Raw genomic sequence first — 12,935 nt, 5'->3', positions numbered from 1 at the left:
TGAATCTATTTAACTCTTTTTTTATATTTTTAAAAGATGCTGTTAAATTTTAAGACTGCAGAATTAAAACACTCATTTCTTAAAGAGAAAAATCTGTTCATCCCAGCATTGATGATTAAAACTCCTTTCCACATTAATAAACTTCCTAATAGAAAAAGCAATATCGGAATCCACCGCTGGGCTTGACAGAGTTTTGACCATGATAGTGGAAACCAAGAGAGGATTAAATAAAAATCAAATAGAATTTCTCTTCCTTAACGCCGTGGATTTCTCTCAATCCCTCCCTCTCTCTCTCTCACACGCACACAATGTAAGAATGCCCATACTTATTAGGGTACAATTTTCCTTAGACTTGCCAAATATCATCTGTCTGACATTCTTTTCTACTTTATAGACCATGATTTACATGACACATTTATCTTCGGTTTTATACGTACAGTCACATATGCATAACACACATCCTATAGCATAGGGCTCGGGGCTTGCTGACACTATTTTATATTTCATTCTCATAATAACGCTATGATGCCACAGATGTTACTATCGCCACTTTATAAATGTGGAAATTGAGGCCCATAAAGGCTAAGTTACTTGCCCCCAGGTGACACAGCTGGTGATTGCCGCCCCAGCTAGACTGTAAATTAGGGACCAGCTAGATTTGGAGGCTCACGCCGATCATCCCAGCACTTTGGGAGGTCAGAATGGGGAAGGAGGGTTGCTTGAGGCCGGGAGTTTGAGATCAACCTGGGCACATAGTGATACCTCATTTCTACAAAAAATAAGAAAAACTAGCCAAGTGTAGTGGCAATCCTCTTAGCCACTAAGGAGTTTGAGGCAGATGGATCACCTGAGCCCAGGAATTTGAGGCTGTAGGGATTGTGCCACTTCACTCCAGCCTGGTGACAGAGCGAGATCTTGTATTAAAAGAAATAATAATTACAGGTGCCTGTAGCACAGTGGTTATGGCTCCAGTCACATACACCAAGGGTGGAAGGGTTCGAACCCAGCCCGGGGCAGCTAAACAACAATGACAACTGCAACAAAAACAAAAATAGCTGGGTGTTGTGGCAGGTGCCTTTAGTCCCAGCTACTTGGGAGGCCGAGGCAAAGGAATCACTTAAGCTCAAGAGTTTGAGGTTTCTGTGAGCTGTGACACCATGGTACTCAACCCAGAGCCACATAGTGAGACTCTGTCTCAAAAAGAAAAAAGAAATAATAATTATAGTAATGAGAGACCAAGTAGAGAGAGAGGTCCCCCACCAAGGCCCCAGATTTGTGAGTGGAGCCATCTTAGATCCTCAACCACAGGATCCAGGCTTGATCCTCAAGCCACCTGTTGATGGCACAAGTGAACCCAGGCAGAAAATCATCTACTCACCCCACAGAACCATAAGAATGTTAAACTGCTACTGTTTAAAGCCACTTAGTTTGGAGGTTGTTTGTTACACAGAGATAACTATGCAGCCTCTGGGATTTCCTCGGATTTCCTCGGGTTTTCTGTTTCCTCTTCCCTGAGATAATCCACCTTCTCTTCCCTCACCCACCACCCACATGACAGCCACATTCAATGTGGCCTAAGTGGGGCTTTCTCTGGCCTTCTTTCTGCTTCTCTAATTCAATAAGCAAAATCATCCACTTCGGCAGTTTTAACAATCACCTACACAGCTGCAACTGCTTAATCATTATCTCTTGTCCTGATTGAGCTTCTGAATTCCAGATCCACATGTCCACACACCTACAGGACATCTCCACTAATGTCCCACAAATGTCTCAAACTCATCCCAAAGCCGCACTCATTATCTTCTTCAAAAACCTTTTCTTCCTTACGTAGTCTCTATAATAATAAATGCGTCATCACAAATCCTTCGACTGGGGCCAAAAATCAGGAACCCAGCCTGACTCCGCTTTCTGCCCTATTCAGGAGTGCATAGACTAACTCATCTCTCCAGTATTCGCCCTGCCCTTCTTCCAAAATCCAGCCTTCAGGACTAACACTGCACCTCCCAACTGTCTGTACTGCAAAGTGTGGCTGTGTGACAGAATTCCAGCGGATGAAATGTAAGTAGAAGCACTGGAGGTTGGTTTCCTGGAGCTTGACTGTGCATTTGGCCCCTTCTTTATCCCTCCCTCTATTCTGCTAACTGGACCGCGGATGCTGCCACCTTGGGGAACTTGTCCAGTGGAGCCACAGACAGGGCCACAGGTTCCGGACACTTTGGGGTGCCATGCCAGCACACCTGCCCAGATGTTTACATAAACAAATATCTTTCTTTCTTATTTAATCTCCAACCATTTGTGTTTTCCATCTTGTGCAGAAAACTCTCATGATGCCAAGCTCTCTCTCACCTGTCTTTCTAAGCACTCAGTAAATAACGTTCCTCTCTAAGAAGAGTTAAAATAGTAAAATCAACATAAGATAGACAAGCATTTCTCTCTGCAAGTGATTCTCTCAAGACAGGACATCAAAAACAGAGTGAAAAATACCAGGAAATTTACATAGGGCTTAACCAAACCTAACAATCTATTTCTCATTATAAATTAATTTGTGTAGCTTTGTATTCTATGTATCAACCTCTTGAGGATTTGACTTGTGTCAGCACCCCAGGGCCTGATTATATCTTGGCACACTGACAAATTCAAGTGCCTTAGACCTGGAAAGGTAAAGATGAATATGCAGTGTCACTTGGTGTGGCCCGTCTGGCTGATCAGCCATTCTCTCCGTGTGACATTTCATTTTGTCTTTTACTTTCAACATCATGATTAACTTTCACTATGAGGCAGATTGTAGTTTCTAAACGTGGCTACAACAATCTCTCCCTTTCCAGATGGTATTCTTAGAATGTGACTTGGACGGTCCTTCCATCAAGACGTGGGGTTTGTGTTTCTTCCAGCTGAATGTGATCAGACTTGTGATCACAGGCAGAAGTGACATTAAATGACTTACAAGGCTGAGTCACACAAGGCAACACAGGCTCTTCCTGGTTCTCTTGGGACACTCACTACCGGAAGCCAGCCACCATGGAGGGAGGAAGCCCAAGCAGCCCAGGAGAAGGAACCAGGGTCCCAAGCCCAAGGCACCAACTTGCCACCCGTGAATCATCTGCTAATCATCTACTAAATACCCCCTCCAGGCTTTAGTTAACCCTGCATGGAGCAGAGATGAGTTATCCCCATCAAGTCACGCCCAAATCACAGATTTGTGAGTAAATAAATGATTGCTGTAACTTTAAGCCAGCGTGTTTTATGGTGATTTTCTATGCAGCACTAGATCAGGTGTCCTCAAACTATAGCCTGTGGGCTACATGCAGCCCGCCTAGGACGTTTATCCAGCCCACCAGGTGTTTTTGCTGCCACTGCCTGTCCTGCTCAGCAGCCGACTCGTCCCGGGGCCCGCAGTCTGGCCCTCCAACAGTCTGAGGGACAGTGAACTGGCCCCCTGTTTAAAAACTTTGAAGACCCCTGCACTAGATAATCAGAACACATATTAAATTGGTGGGTAGGGTTGGTGCTTTTTTTAGTATAAAAGAAAAAGAAGCATTTTACTCAATAAATCAGAACTCTTAATGTGATTAGGTTACCTTCACATTGCCATGTTCAGTGAGCTGCAGGTAATCTCTGGAACCAGGTGCTGAAGTGATGTATCCGAGAAATATTACTTGATGAGAACTACTTTTCAGTAGTTTTGAAACAGCAATCGCCTGCAATTTCCTGTCGAGGTCATCTCTTAAAAAAATACAAAAATATACATCTTTATTGTATTTGCAAAATAATCTTTAAAAGTATTGGGGGCTGTAATCCCAGCTAACTTGGGAGGCTGAGGTGGGAGGATCACTTGAGCCCAGAAGTTCAAGGCTGCAGTGAGCTATGATTGCAGCCCTTTAGCGTAGGGAACAGAGCAAAACCTTATCTCTTGAAAAAAAAAGGCTTAGGTACCTAAATTCCAAAAGAATGTCTTCAAATGGTGTACAAACCTAGAGTAATTCCTACTGAGCCAAAGTCTTGATGTTACACAAAGGAACAAGACACAGGCATGGAGCTTTCACTGGGAGGCTGACAAACTTTTGACGAAGAATAGGACCTTTCTCCACAAACCATTTGGAATCAAGTTGATTTAAACATCTAAATATAGCATTTGTTCAACTTTTTATCAGAATAAATTACACCTATAACATAAGACCTCACTGGCATCATTAGTAGTGTTACAGCTAAAGAACTATACTTGTCAAAAAAAGAAAAAACAAGAAAAGTGGTAAGAAGAATCCTAACACTCAGAACACAGCAGTCATCAGACTTATGCGACCTACTCAGCCCTTCAGCTAAACACACGCTAGAAGCTTCCTCAACTCTCCTGCTCACATACAGGCTGAACATGGGGCTTTTATCCTGCTGAGCACTGCAGACTTATAACTGAGATAATTAAGCACATACATCAACCTTTTGGTGAGAGGGGTTACAGTTAGTCAGTTTGGGGGAAAAATGGGACATCATATTTTACACGATCCAGCCAGGAAAACTGAAACCCTCAAGGTGTTTCAAACAAAGTGAATTTAATGCAGGGGATTGGAAGATTTCCTAGGTGACGGAAGCCAAGCAAGGCTCAATGAGGCAACCACTGGGAGACCAGCAACAAGAAACCAGCACCACGTCTAGGGCTACAAGGACAGCCAAGGAGGCAATACTGCCAGACCTGACGAGGAGGATGGAGCTACAGAGGACGCTGCCTAGGAGGAGCTGCGACTATCCGGGCTGGAGCTGCAGCCACAGACTCAGCTGCTGCCAGAGACTCCAGAGAGAGGGTGAGAGTGGCCTCTCTGCTCCCCTGCCTCCAGCCTGGCCAGTGATCCCCATTGTCTAAACCTACCCAGAAGCCGAGAGGCAAAGGACTTTGGGAAATGTGGTTCCCTGCAACACAGAGCCGAGAATAAGGGTGAGGGATGATCCCAGGGCAGATGGGCAGGAGAGAACACAGGTGTTTCCACAGAAAGATAGCTGATAAATAAGTGGTAAAAAAAAAAAAAATAAGAATAAAAAGGTGAAGGAAGATGGATGGAAATCACCCAGGACTGAGGGATGAGAGACCTCACTGAGCAGAGCTGAAGTCAGGACAGAGTTGGATAAATCTGTGTAGACAGCTGAGTGCTGTTAAAAGATGTCTCAAGAATTAGAAGAGTGGGTCAGTGCCTGTGGTTCAAAGGAGTAAGGTGCCAGTCCCATATGCTGGAGGTGGCAGGTTCAAACCCAGCCCTGGCCAAAAACTGCAAAAAAAAAAAAAAAAAAGAAACAGAAAAGTGAAAAGAGCGACCATTTGTTAAACTCTTTGGAAATCCTAGCAGTAACTGAAGGCAGGCCACAGCTCTGTTTTTAAATGAGGTCGTCTCCACCTCCCCTACCCAGATGCATTTTCTGGCCTTCTGTATGGTCCAGAAGGCTGACCCCTGCAGATCGTCTCCTGGACTCATCTTCTGGTTTCCAGCTAAGTGTGGCCAGGTGGAGGCACCAGCAGGAGAGGAAAGCTGGGAGGAGAGTAAAGTTGGGGCATTTTTTCTCTCTCCATCAGCAGCTGCCTTCCTCATGCCGAGAGGCCCCTTTTCCCGGGTGCAGTTGTCACTGGGCTCTTTCTCTGCCTGTTCCTTCAGCCCTAAGACTAGTAACGGTCCCCTGTTACCAGTGTCTGAGTGCCTGGGCCTCTCTTAGCTGTTCCTCGGACTAGTCCAGTGTCTTGGTAAGTTCTCCTCTTACCAGGTCTGCAGTAAATTCTGTTCCCTCGGATACCCGCAGCCAGGATTCAAATCCAGTTCCGGAAAATTCCAAAGCCACTGCCTCACAGATAGTGTTTTTATTCAGGTATGTTTCAGTGATAGATTACTGGAAATAATCTGGGAATTTGATTTTACATTTTTCAAGAGATAAATCTTGTCTAGCAATAGTAATAAAAATAAAAAAATATATATGTATGCGTGTGAGGACAGGGAGGAGACAGAGAAAAAGACAGAAAGAGAACACACATTTTATTGTTTTTTTATCTGCCCGATAAGCTCATAATATGAGCTAGAAAAGAGCATTTGATCCCATTTTCAGAGAGGAAAGACCTGGAACTCTCCAAAGTTACACAGGAACAGAATCAGAGCAACACGCCTCCTCCAGCGTCCCGGTTCTGTGTTCTTCCCTCTGGGTACATGATGAATGTTGCAGATCTTTTAAAAATGGTGATTAACTGGTGGCTCAGTTAATTACCTAAAATCATATCAATTTTGTTTACTGTGTTTACCTAAATGACTTCTAAGAAATGCTCTATCCAATGTATTGGTTGTAAAAGAGACATTTGTGCAGTCAATAATTTCAAAAATCTGGTTGAATCAGCTAATAACAGGCACAAGCTTTCTTTAATTCATTCCTAATAGAATTTTCACATTTGCCTGCCATCATCGCTGGAAGAGGAAATCTCTAAATATTTGCCCACAGTAAAATTTTGTGTATGTACTATTATAGAACACAAAGGCAAACAAAAAATATACAATGATGGCTTCACAAATTATTTGGGGGGTTAACTTCCCTGTGTTGCTTGTTGGGAGACCACAGGGCTCATGGATGGTGCTTCTGAGGTGGCTCCCAAGGACAAAGAATGTGTCTGGCATTGTCCTGGGAATAAAACAGATGCCCACACCAGGCTTAATGAATGAATTCCTTCGAAACTGCCTAGCACACCTTACATTTATAATTGCCTGATTTGGTCTAATGGTGGTGAGTATTAATTGAGCACTTACTATATTCATCTACTTTGCATGAGAGAATATATCTTATTTAATTTTCATAAGAACCCTGTAAAATGTAGTACTATTGGCCCTGATTTATAGATGAGGAAACTAAGGTTCAAGGGAGTTAAATAATTTGGTGAAGGATACACAGCCAGTGGCTGAATTAAGATTCAAACCAGATGGTGTGATTGCAGGTTTTGGAATCCTGCGCTCTTAACCATTAAACGCTACTGCTTTCCCCCCTGGAGTTTCATGTCCTCAGTGAGTGTTAGCTGTTACTATTATCGCTGTTGTTTGGTCTTTTTATTAGTAATTCAAGAGTAAGATAGCAAGGAGGGGATGTGGTGTTAACTGGAGAGCTTTCAGTCTGGCCTTGATGGGAAGTCGGAAGGGGCAGCTCTCCCCTCCTACTCTCTGAGCACGTTCCTGGGGCTGTCTTTGCCTGTTCTCTCCGGGTTCACGTCTATTCTCTACATTTCAGGAGAGGTTGGAAGGAGTTAAAGAGCGTAGGATAAAGAAAGCAAAGGAAAAAAGGGAAGGAGTAGATTTGACTGTTTCTTAGGTTGAAAATTGTAACATTTAAACATGGAAGTGTTTATTTTTTTAAGATAAACCCAATTTAAGTGCAATGTAAGGTCAGCGGAATGAGTTTTGAATGCCTACACTTGCTACATAAAAATTACAAGATAAACAGAGGCATTTCTTCAAATAGCTTTTTAAAGTGATACGAACCATCTATATCGTCTGTCCTCCAAACACCCTTCTTGTGTCTGAGGAGGTAAGCAAGAATTCATTAGTGAGTGCCTTGTATTAATTATATTTGAATGGTTTGTTTAGATTTCTTATTCTCTGACCTATTTGAGAAAATATTCAAATAGGCTTCCACAGATCCATATAACACTGTGGGGAAAAAGTGAAGTAACCAAGGGAGCTGGTGGGAAAGGGGAGAAACACCCGAGCTTGTTTACCATCCAGCCTGTAGCTTTGTTAGTCTGTAGCCTCTTGCGTCCTCTACGTGGACACAACCTGTAGGCCTCTGTTGTAGCACACAGCTCTTCACGTTAGTGCTGTGAATCATCACGGTTTAGTATGGTAGAGTATAAATGACATATTTTTACCTTTGCATTTATAATATACTGTTGACATTATTCATGATTTATTCGATACAAAGTCACCAGTTGTGATGTTATTTGGGGGAAGGGGTAAAACTCATTTTCCATTCTTCCAGTTTGCTAGTCCAGGGACTTTCTTAGAAAGCCATCACTGCCCTCCCTCCCCACCCTTTATTTTGGGAGAGGACTTTTCAAACTAACTAAGTTTGAAAGAATTAACTAGGCAGGCTTGTCTCCAACCCTCCTTCTCTCTTTTCTGTGCAATCTGACGGTTTGCAAACTGGGTGTTTTGTCCACCCAGGGGAGAGCTTGGCAGGGCATGTGTGCCCCTGCCGGGTAGAGGGAGGAAAACTGGAGGGAGTCAGTTCCACGTGTCTCCAGGGGGCGCTGCAGCCACGTTGTCCCAGTAGGCTTACTGATATTCAAGGGGATATTCTAATCTCCACCTACCAGATTCCTCTGCCCTCTTATCAGTTGTTTGTGAAAACACAGGTGGGAAAAGGTCATTTAATACCGTCACATCCCAACAGTACTTCTGTAGGAAGGCGGAATTCACTTTTTTCTGGCTTACCGTGTGGTTCTAAGCACTTGCAGGCTCTGAGTGGGGCTCCACTTCCTTCCTAGCTGTGCTCCTGGTGGGACAAGTCATCTAACCTCTTAGCCTAGTTTCTTTACCTGTAAAATGGGGCTCCAATAGCATTTACCTGAGACAGAGTAAAGATGAACTACACAGTGTCCTTTCTACAGCACCCGTATAATTTAGAAACTGTGGCTCACACAGCTTATTCCTGCACCAGCTCTAAGCACTGCCTGCATCCCAAACGTTTCTATGTCTGATTTATTTTTTCTTTTGAGATAGAGTCTCAGTCTGCAGCCCTGAGTAGAGTGCCATGGCATCATCATAGCTCACAGCACCTCAGTCTCTTGGGCTTGAGCAATCTTCCTGCCTCAGCCTCCTGTAGCTGGGACTACAGGCACCACCACAACACCTGGCTAGTTTTTCCATTTTTAGTAGAGATGGGGTCTCACTCTTGCTTGAACTCCTCAGCTCAAGCGATCCACCCACCTCAGCCTCCCAGACTGCTGGGATTACAGGCATGAGCCACTATGCCCACCCAGCCTTATATCTGATTTTTAAAACCAGCAACACAGGGAAACATCAGAAGTAAAAAATAAGTAAAGAAGGTTATTCCATAGAAATTAAAGTAAATTATTAATAATATTTCTTGGTATTGGCATAATATTATATAGACTAAAGAAACCCACTCATGATTCCCAAAGTGTGTCACAACAAAATCCACCAATTTGTCCGAGATATTCACAGTCAATGCTATGGCTGGTGCGATCTCGCCCTCTGGTGACGGGAGAAGGTGATGCTCCGATTTCACAATAGGGTATCGTGACAAGGCCATAATCCTGTATTGGAATGAAAAGAAACGTGCATCATTGTCAGTCCCACCATATCTTGCAGACAGGACGAGGCAAAGGCATTGAGAAGGTGTGTGTTCCCGTACAATCACCCAGCTGGGGCACTCAGAGCAATGACGTGGCAGAGACGTCTATGGCAGTCTGCTTGGGGGCTCACCCGGCCTCCAGCAGTCGGCATGCCTCACTGTGTCACAACGCCATCAAGTCTGTTTCAACAAGCGCCATGGAAACACGAAAACGGCAGCAATAATAATACACAAAATCCTTGTCACTTGCATTGTTACTCTGACAACACATGTGCATAAACAATTCTAATGTTAATCAACACATATGGGAACATACCGTCTCGCCAACAAGGACACAAAACAACAATTTACAAAATTAGAAAGTAAAAAACAAGTGTATGAAAAGGCCTTCTACCTCCTCTGCCAAAGCGTCTTCTACACGTGAAAAGGATGAGCAGAGGTCAGACCTCAACAGCATTTTTCGTTGTCCACCTGGTGGACATCGGAAGGTACGTGTCCAGCCCAGCCTGTCCCACTCAGCCCTGCAGGCTACACACATCTGGCTAATGGGCATCATGTGACCACACGGGGACATCTCGTACCTTGCACAAAATTCTGCCCTCTGGGTGGTTCCCATCCCTTCAATGGCATCATCTCCTATCGGTACTCAGGTCAAAAACCCAGCCCCCAGGCTTGCCTCTTCCCTTCCCTGCCTGTGACATCTACACCATCAGTAAGACTCGGCTGTGAAACAGTTGCTGAGCTTGCCCTCACCTGCCCGTCTCCACTGCGCTGACCGTGGCTGCTCCCTTAGCCCTTCCTGAGGCTGGTCCTGGCAGCTTCTCATTGTGACATCTTCAGAGAGACCTTCCCGACCACCCTGTCTACAGTAGCACCCCCAGGACCACTACCCACGCTGTCTTGCCTTCTCTCTCAAAAGCTTGTTTTCTATATAGTACTTACCACAATATCAAATTACCTTATGTATTTCTTAGTGTACATGTTAATTTTCTGTCTCATCACACTACAACATCAGGTCCACGAGCACAGGATCCAGGTTGAAAGTGCTTGGAGCTATAACCTCAGCTCCTATGCTCATTGGTTTATTTTTATTAAGCAAAGAACTGGAAATATCCAGCAAGAAGAAAACCATTTTCAAAATTATGGAATGTGCCTGTCTCCAGCACCTCCCTATCCCGTAAGAAGTATCACTGGGGCATATTCACAGGACAAATATATAACAATATCAACTTTCGGGACAATGTACAGCATTAATTCCCAAGGTATACTCACCCCCAAGTGTGATCCCTTGTGCTTGGACCAAAGTCTGTATAGAAACCCAGCTTCTCCCCCAGCCACATGGTTAAGTCATTGTTCCCTATATAGGGCTTAGAAGCATCGCTCTCCAAAATTGTTATGAAATCTGCACCTGTTCAGGAAAAATGCATTCAACGATTAATTAGAGCAAGGCAAAAACCAATCAGCAACACTTTATTCTCAACCCATGACCTTTATGCCTTATCTGATGACCTTTATGCCAAAACAAAGTGACTTTGTGAGTCAGTGAAGCCAAGTGGTTCAAATCTGAGCTATGAAGGAGTTCTCCCGTGTTTAGAATTTAATTTAAACATGAAACAACTCTAGGCAATAATGAAAAGGATATGAGAATAACTCTTATAAAATTTTAAATATTCTTAACATCATTCCCAAATTTTCAAATAACCTGAATGCTTTTCACAAAGACCCAATTTATGTTCAAACATAACTAAAGGACGCAGAGTGGCCTTCTGTTTCGGGGTGGACAGCTCCATGGCATCAGCACAGAAGTTTATTGGCTTTTTTAGATCTTGGCCAGATGTGGCTCAGAGGCCTATAATCAGGACAAAGGACTAAAGCCCAAAGAAACTTCTTAGCAGCATCACATTTATCTAGAGGCTTAGAAATTTCTCAGAAAGCAGGCCAGGTGGGCAGTGGCTCACGCTTGTAACCCAACACTCTGAAAGCCTGAGATGGGTAGATTATTTGAGCTCAGGAGTTCAAGACCAGCCTGGGCAAAAGTGAGACTCCATCTCTACTAAAAACAGAAAAATTAGCCGGGTGTTATGGCAGGCACCTGTACTCAGGAGACGGAGGCAGGAGGATCGCTTGAGTTCAAGAGACTGAGGTTGCTGTGAGCTGTGATGACAACACAGCACTCAACCCAGGGTGACAGAGTGAGACTCTGTCTCAAAAAAAAAAAAAAGAAAGAGGGACAGCACCTGTGGCTCAGTGAGTAGGGCCCCGGCCCCATATACTAAGGGTGGTGGGTTCAAACCCGACCCCAGCTAAACTGCAACAAAAAATAGCCAGGCACCGTGGTGGGCGCCGGTAGTCCCAGCTACTCAGGAGGCTAAGGCAAGAGAATCACCTAAGCCCAAGAGCTGGAGGTTACTGTGAGCTGTGATGCCACAGCACTCTACCAAAGGCAACAAAGTAAGATTCTGTCTCTAAAGAAAGAAAAGAAAAGAAAAAAATTCAGTTAGGGGCCTGTGCGGTGGCTCACGCCCATAAATCCTAGCACTATGATGATGCTATGGCATTCTAGCCTGGAACAACAGAGTTAGACTGTGGCAAAAAAAAAAAAAAAAAATTCTCAGGAAGCTTGCTTATCATTAAGAGTAGCCAGGGCAGTTGAGCCCTTGACTGATCTTGCTCCTTACTCCTGTAGTTAATCTAAGGATCAAACTCCCTCATGGTTCAAAGGATGCTTTATACAAAGATGAGCACCCCGAGGACATGGAAACAAATAAAATTGGCTCCCAGGCTCTTGAAAGCAATTTGGTTCACAAATGAACCTCACTCCGACTCAATTCCGCTTCTTATTCCCATAGTTTTAGTGGGTCCCCAAGTGACAGGTGCTACCAACGGGATCAAGAGTCCCCTGCAGTTTCCCTGACAAGGTGTAGTTCAGAATCGACTGGATTAATTGCTCAGACACAGACAGACGTGCTCCTCTCCCTCAGCGCCACCAAAGCAACGCCTTTTCTAAGAGGTCGGTTTATGGCCAGCAGGTCCTCTTTCTATGACTTACCATCCTGCTGAAAATAAAAACCACCAGAGTAGTATTCTCAAACCTTGAAACCATCCCAGTAAGAGACTTACCTGTTTGATTAAGCAGGTGAGCTGATCTCTCTAGACTAGACCATCCTTCATTGTCATACCCAAACCTGAAAGGCCAGATGGCGGCAGAGACCTCTTTGGCTGGAGCCTGAAGAATTGTTCAAATGGTCATTTAAAGTGACTGTGAGCAATGGCGGTTTCAGAGGCCTACTTTCCTCCACCTCTCTCTACCAAAATTCATATCTCGGCAAAGGAACTTCCTTAGACACTTGCCCACATCAAATCCACAAAAATAAGAAAATACTTGCCATGTTGTAGCTTCTTAATAAATCTTCTGTGAACTTCTAACTTAAGCTGGAAGTTAGGAGAAATGTCTGGAGAGCCAGTATTTATAACAAGCCTGGATTGACACAGCAAAACACGAAGGGAAACCACCTGCATGCCCCTCAGTAGGAAGATGCATAAACAACGGTGTTACAGACGCAGAATGGAACACCACACAGCCCTAACAAGGGAGGCAGGGCTACAGCCCCTCA

At 44.1% G+C, this 12,935-nt stretch overlaps 1 protein-coding gene across 1 annotated transcript in view; it reads right to left on the bottom strand.

The window, feature by feature from the left end:
• The window catches only part of CWH43 (cell wall biogenesis 43 C-terminal homolog), a 65,673-nt gene that overhangs the window by 14,423 nt on the left and 38,315 nt on the right, over nucleotides 1-12,935 (bottom strand). Inside the window, exons 10-13 of the mRNA XM_003794597.1 lie at nucleotides 12,442-12,547; nucleotides 10,594-10,729; nucleotides 9,134-9,283; nucleotides 3,579-3,723 (exon numbers count right to left, since the gene is read on the bottom strand). Coding sequence (XP_003794645.1) covers nucleotides 3,579-3,723; nucleotides 9,134-9,283; nucleotides 10,594-10,729; nucleotides 12,442-12,547 — 537 coding nt within the window. The remainder of the gene's footprint in view (nucleotides 1-3,578; nucleotides 3,724-9,133; nucleotides 9,284-10,593; nucleotides 10,730-12,441; nucleotides 12,548-12,935) is intronic.

The sequence above is a fragment of the Otolemur garnettii genome, unplaced genomic scaffold (assembly GCF_000181295.1).
Source record: "Otolemur garnettii isolate 467f Iridium unplaced genomic scaffold, OtoGar3 scaffold00083, whole genome shotgun sequence".
NCBI lineage: Eukaryota > Metazoa > Chordata > Mammalia > Primates > Galagidae > Otolemur > Otolemur garnettii.
This window is presented reverse-complemented; position numbering and strand designations above follow the sequence as displayed.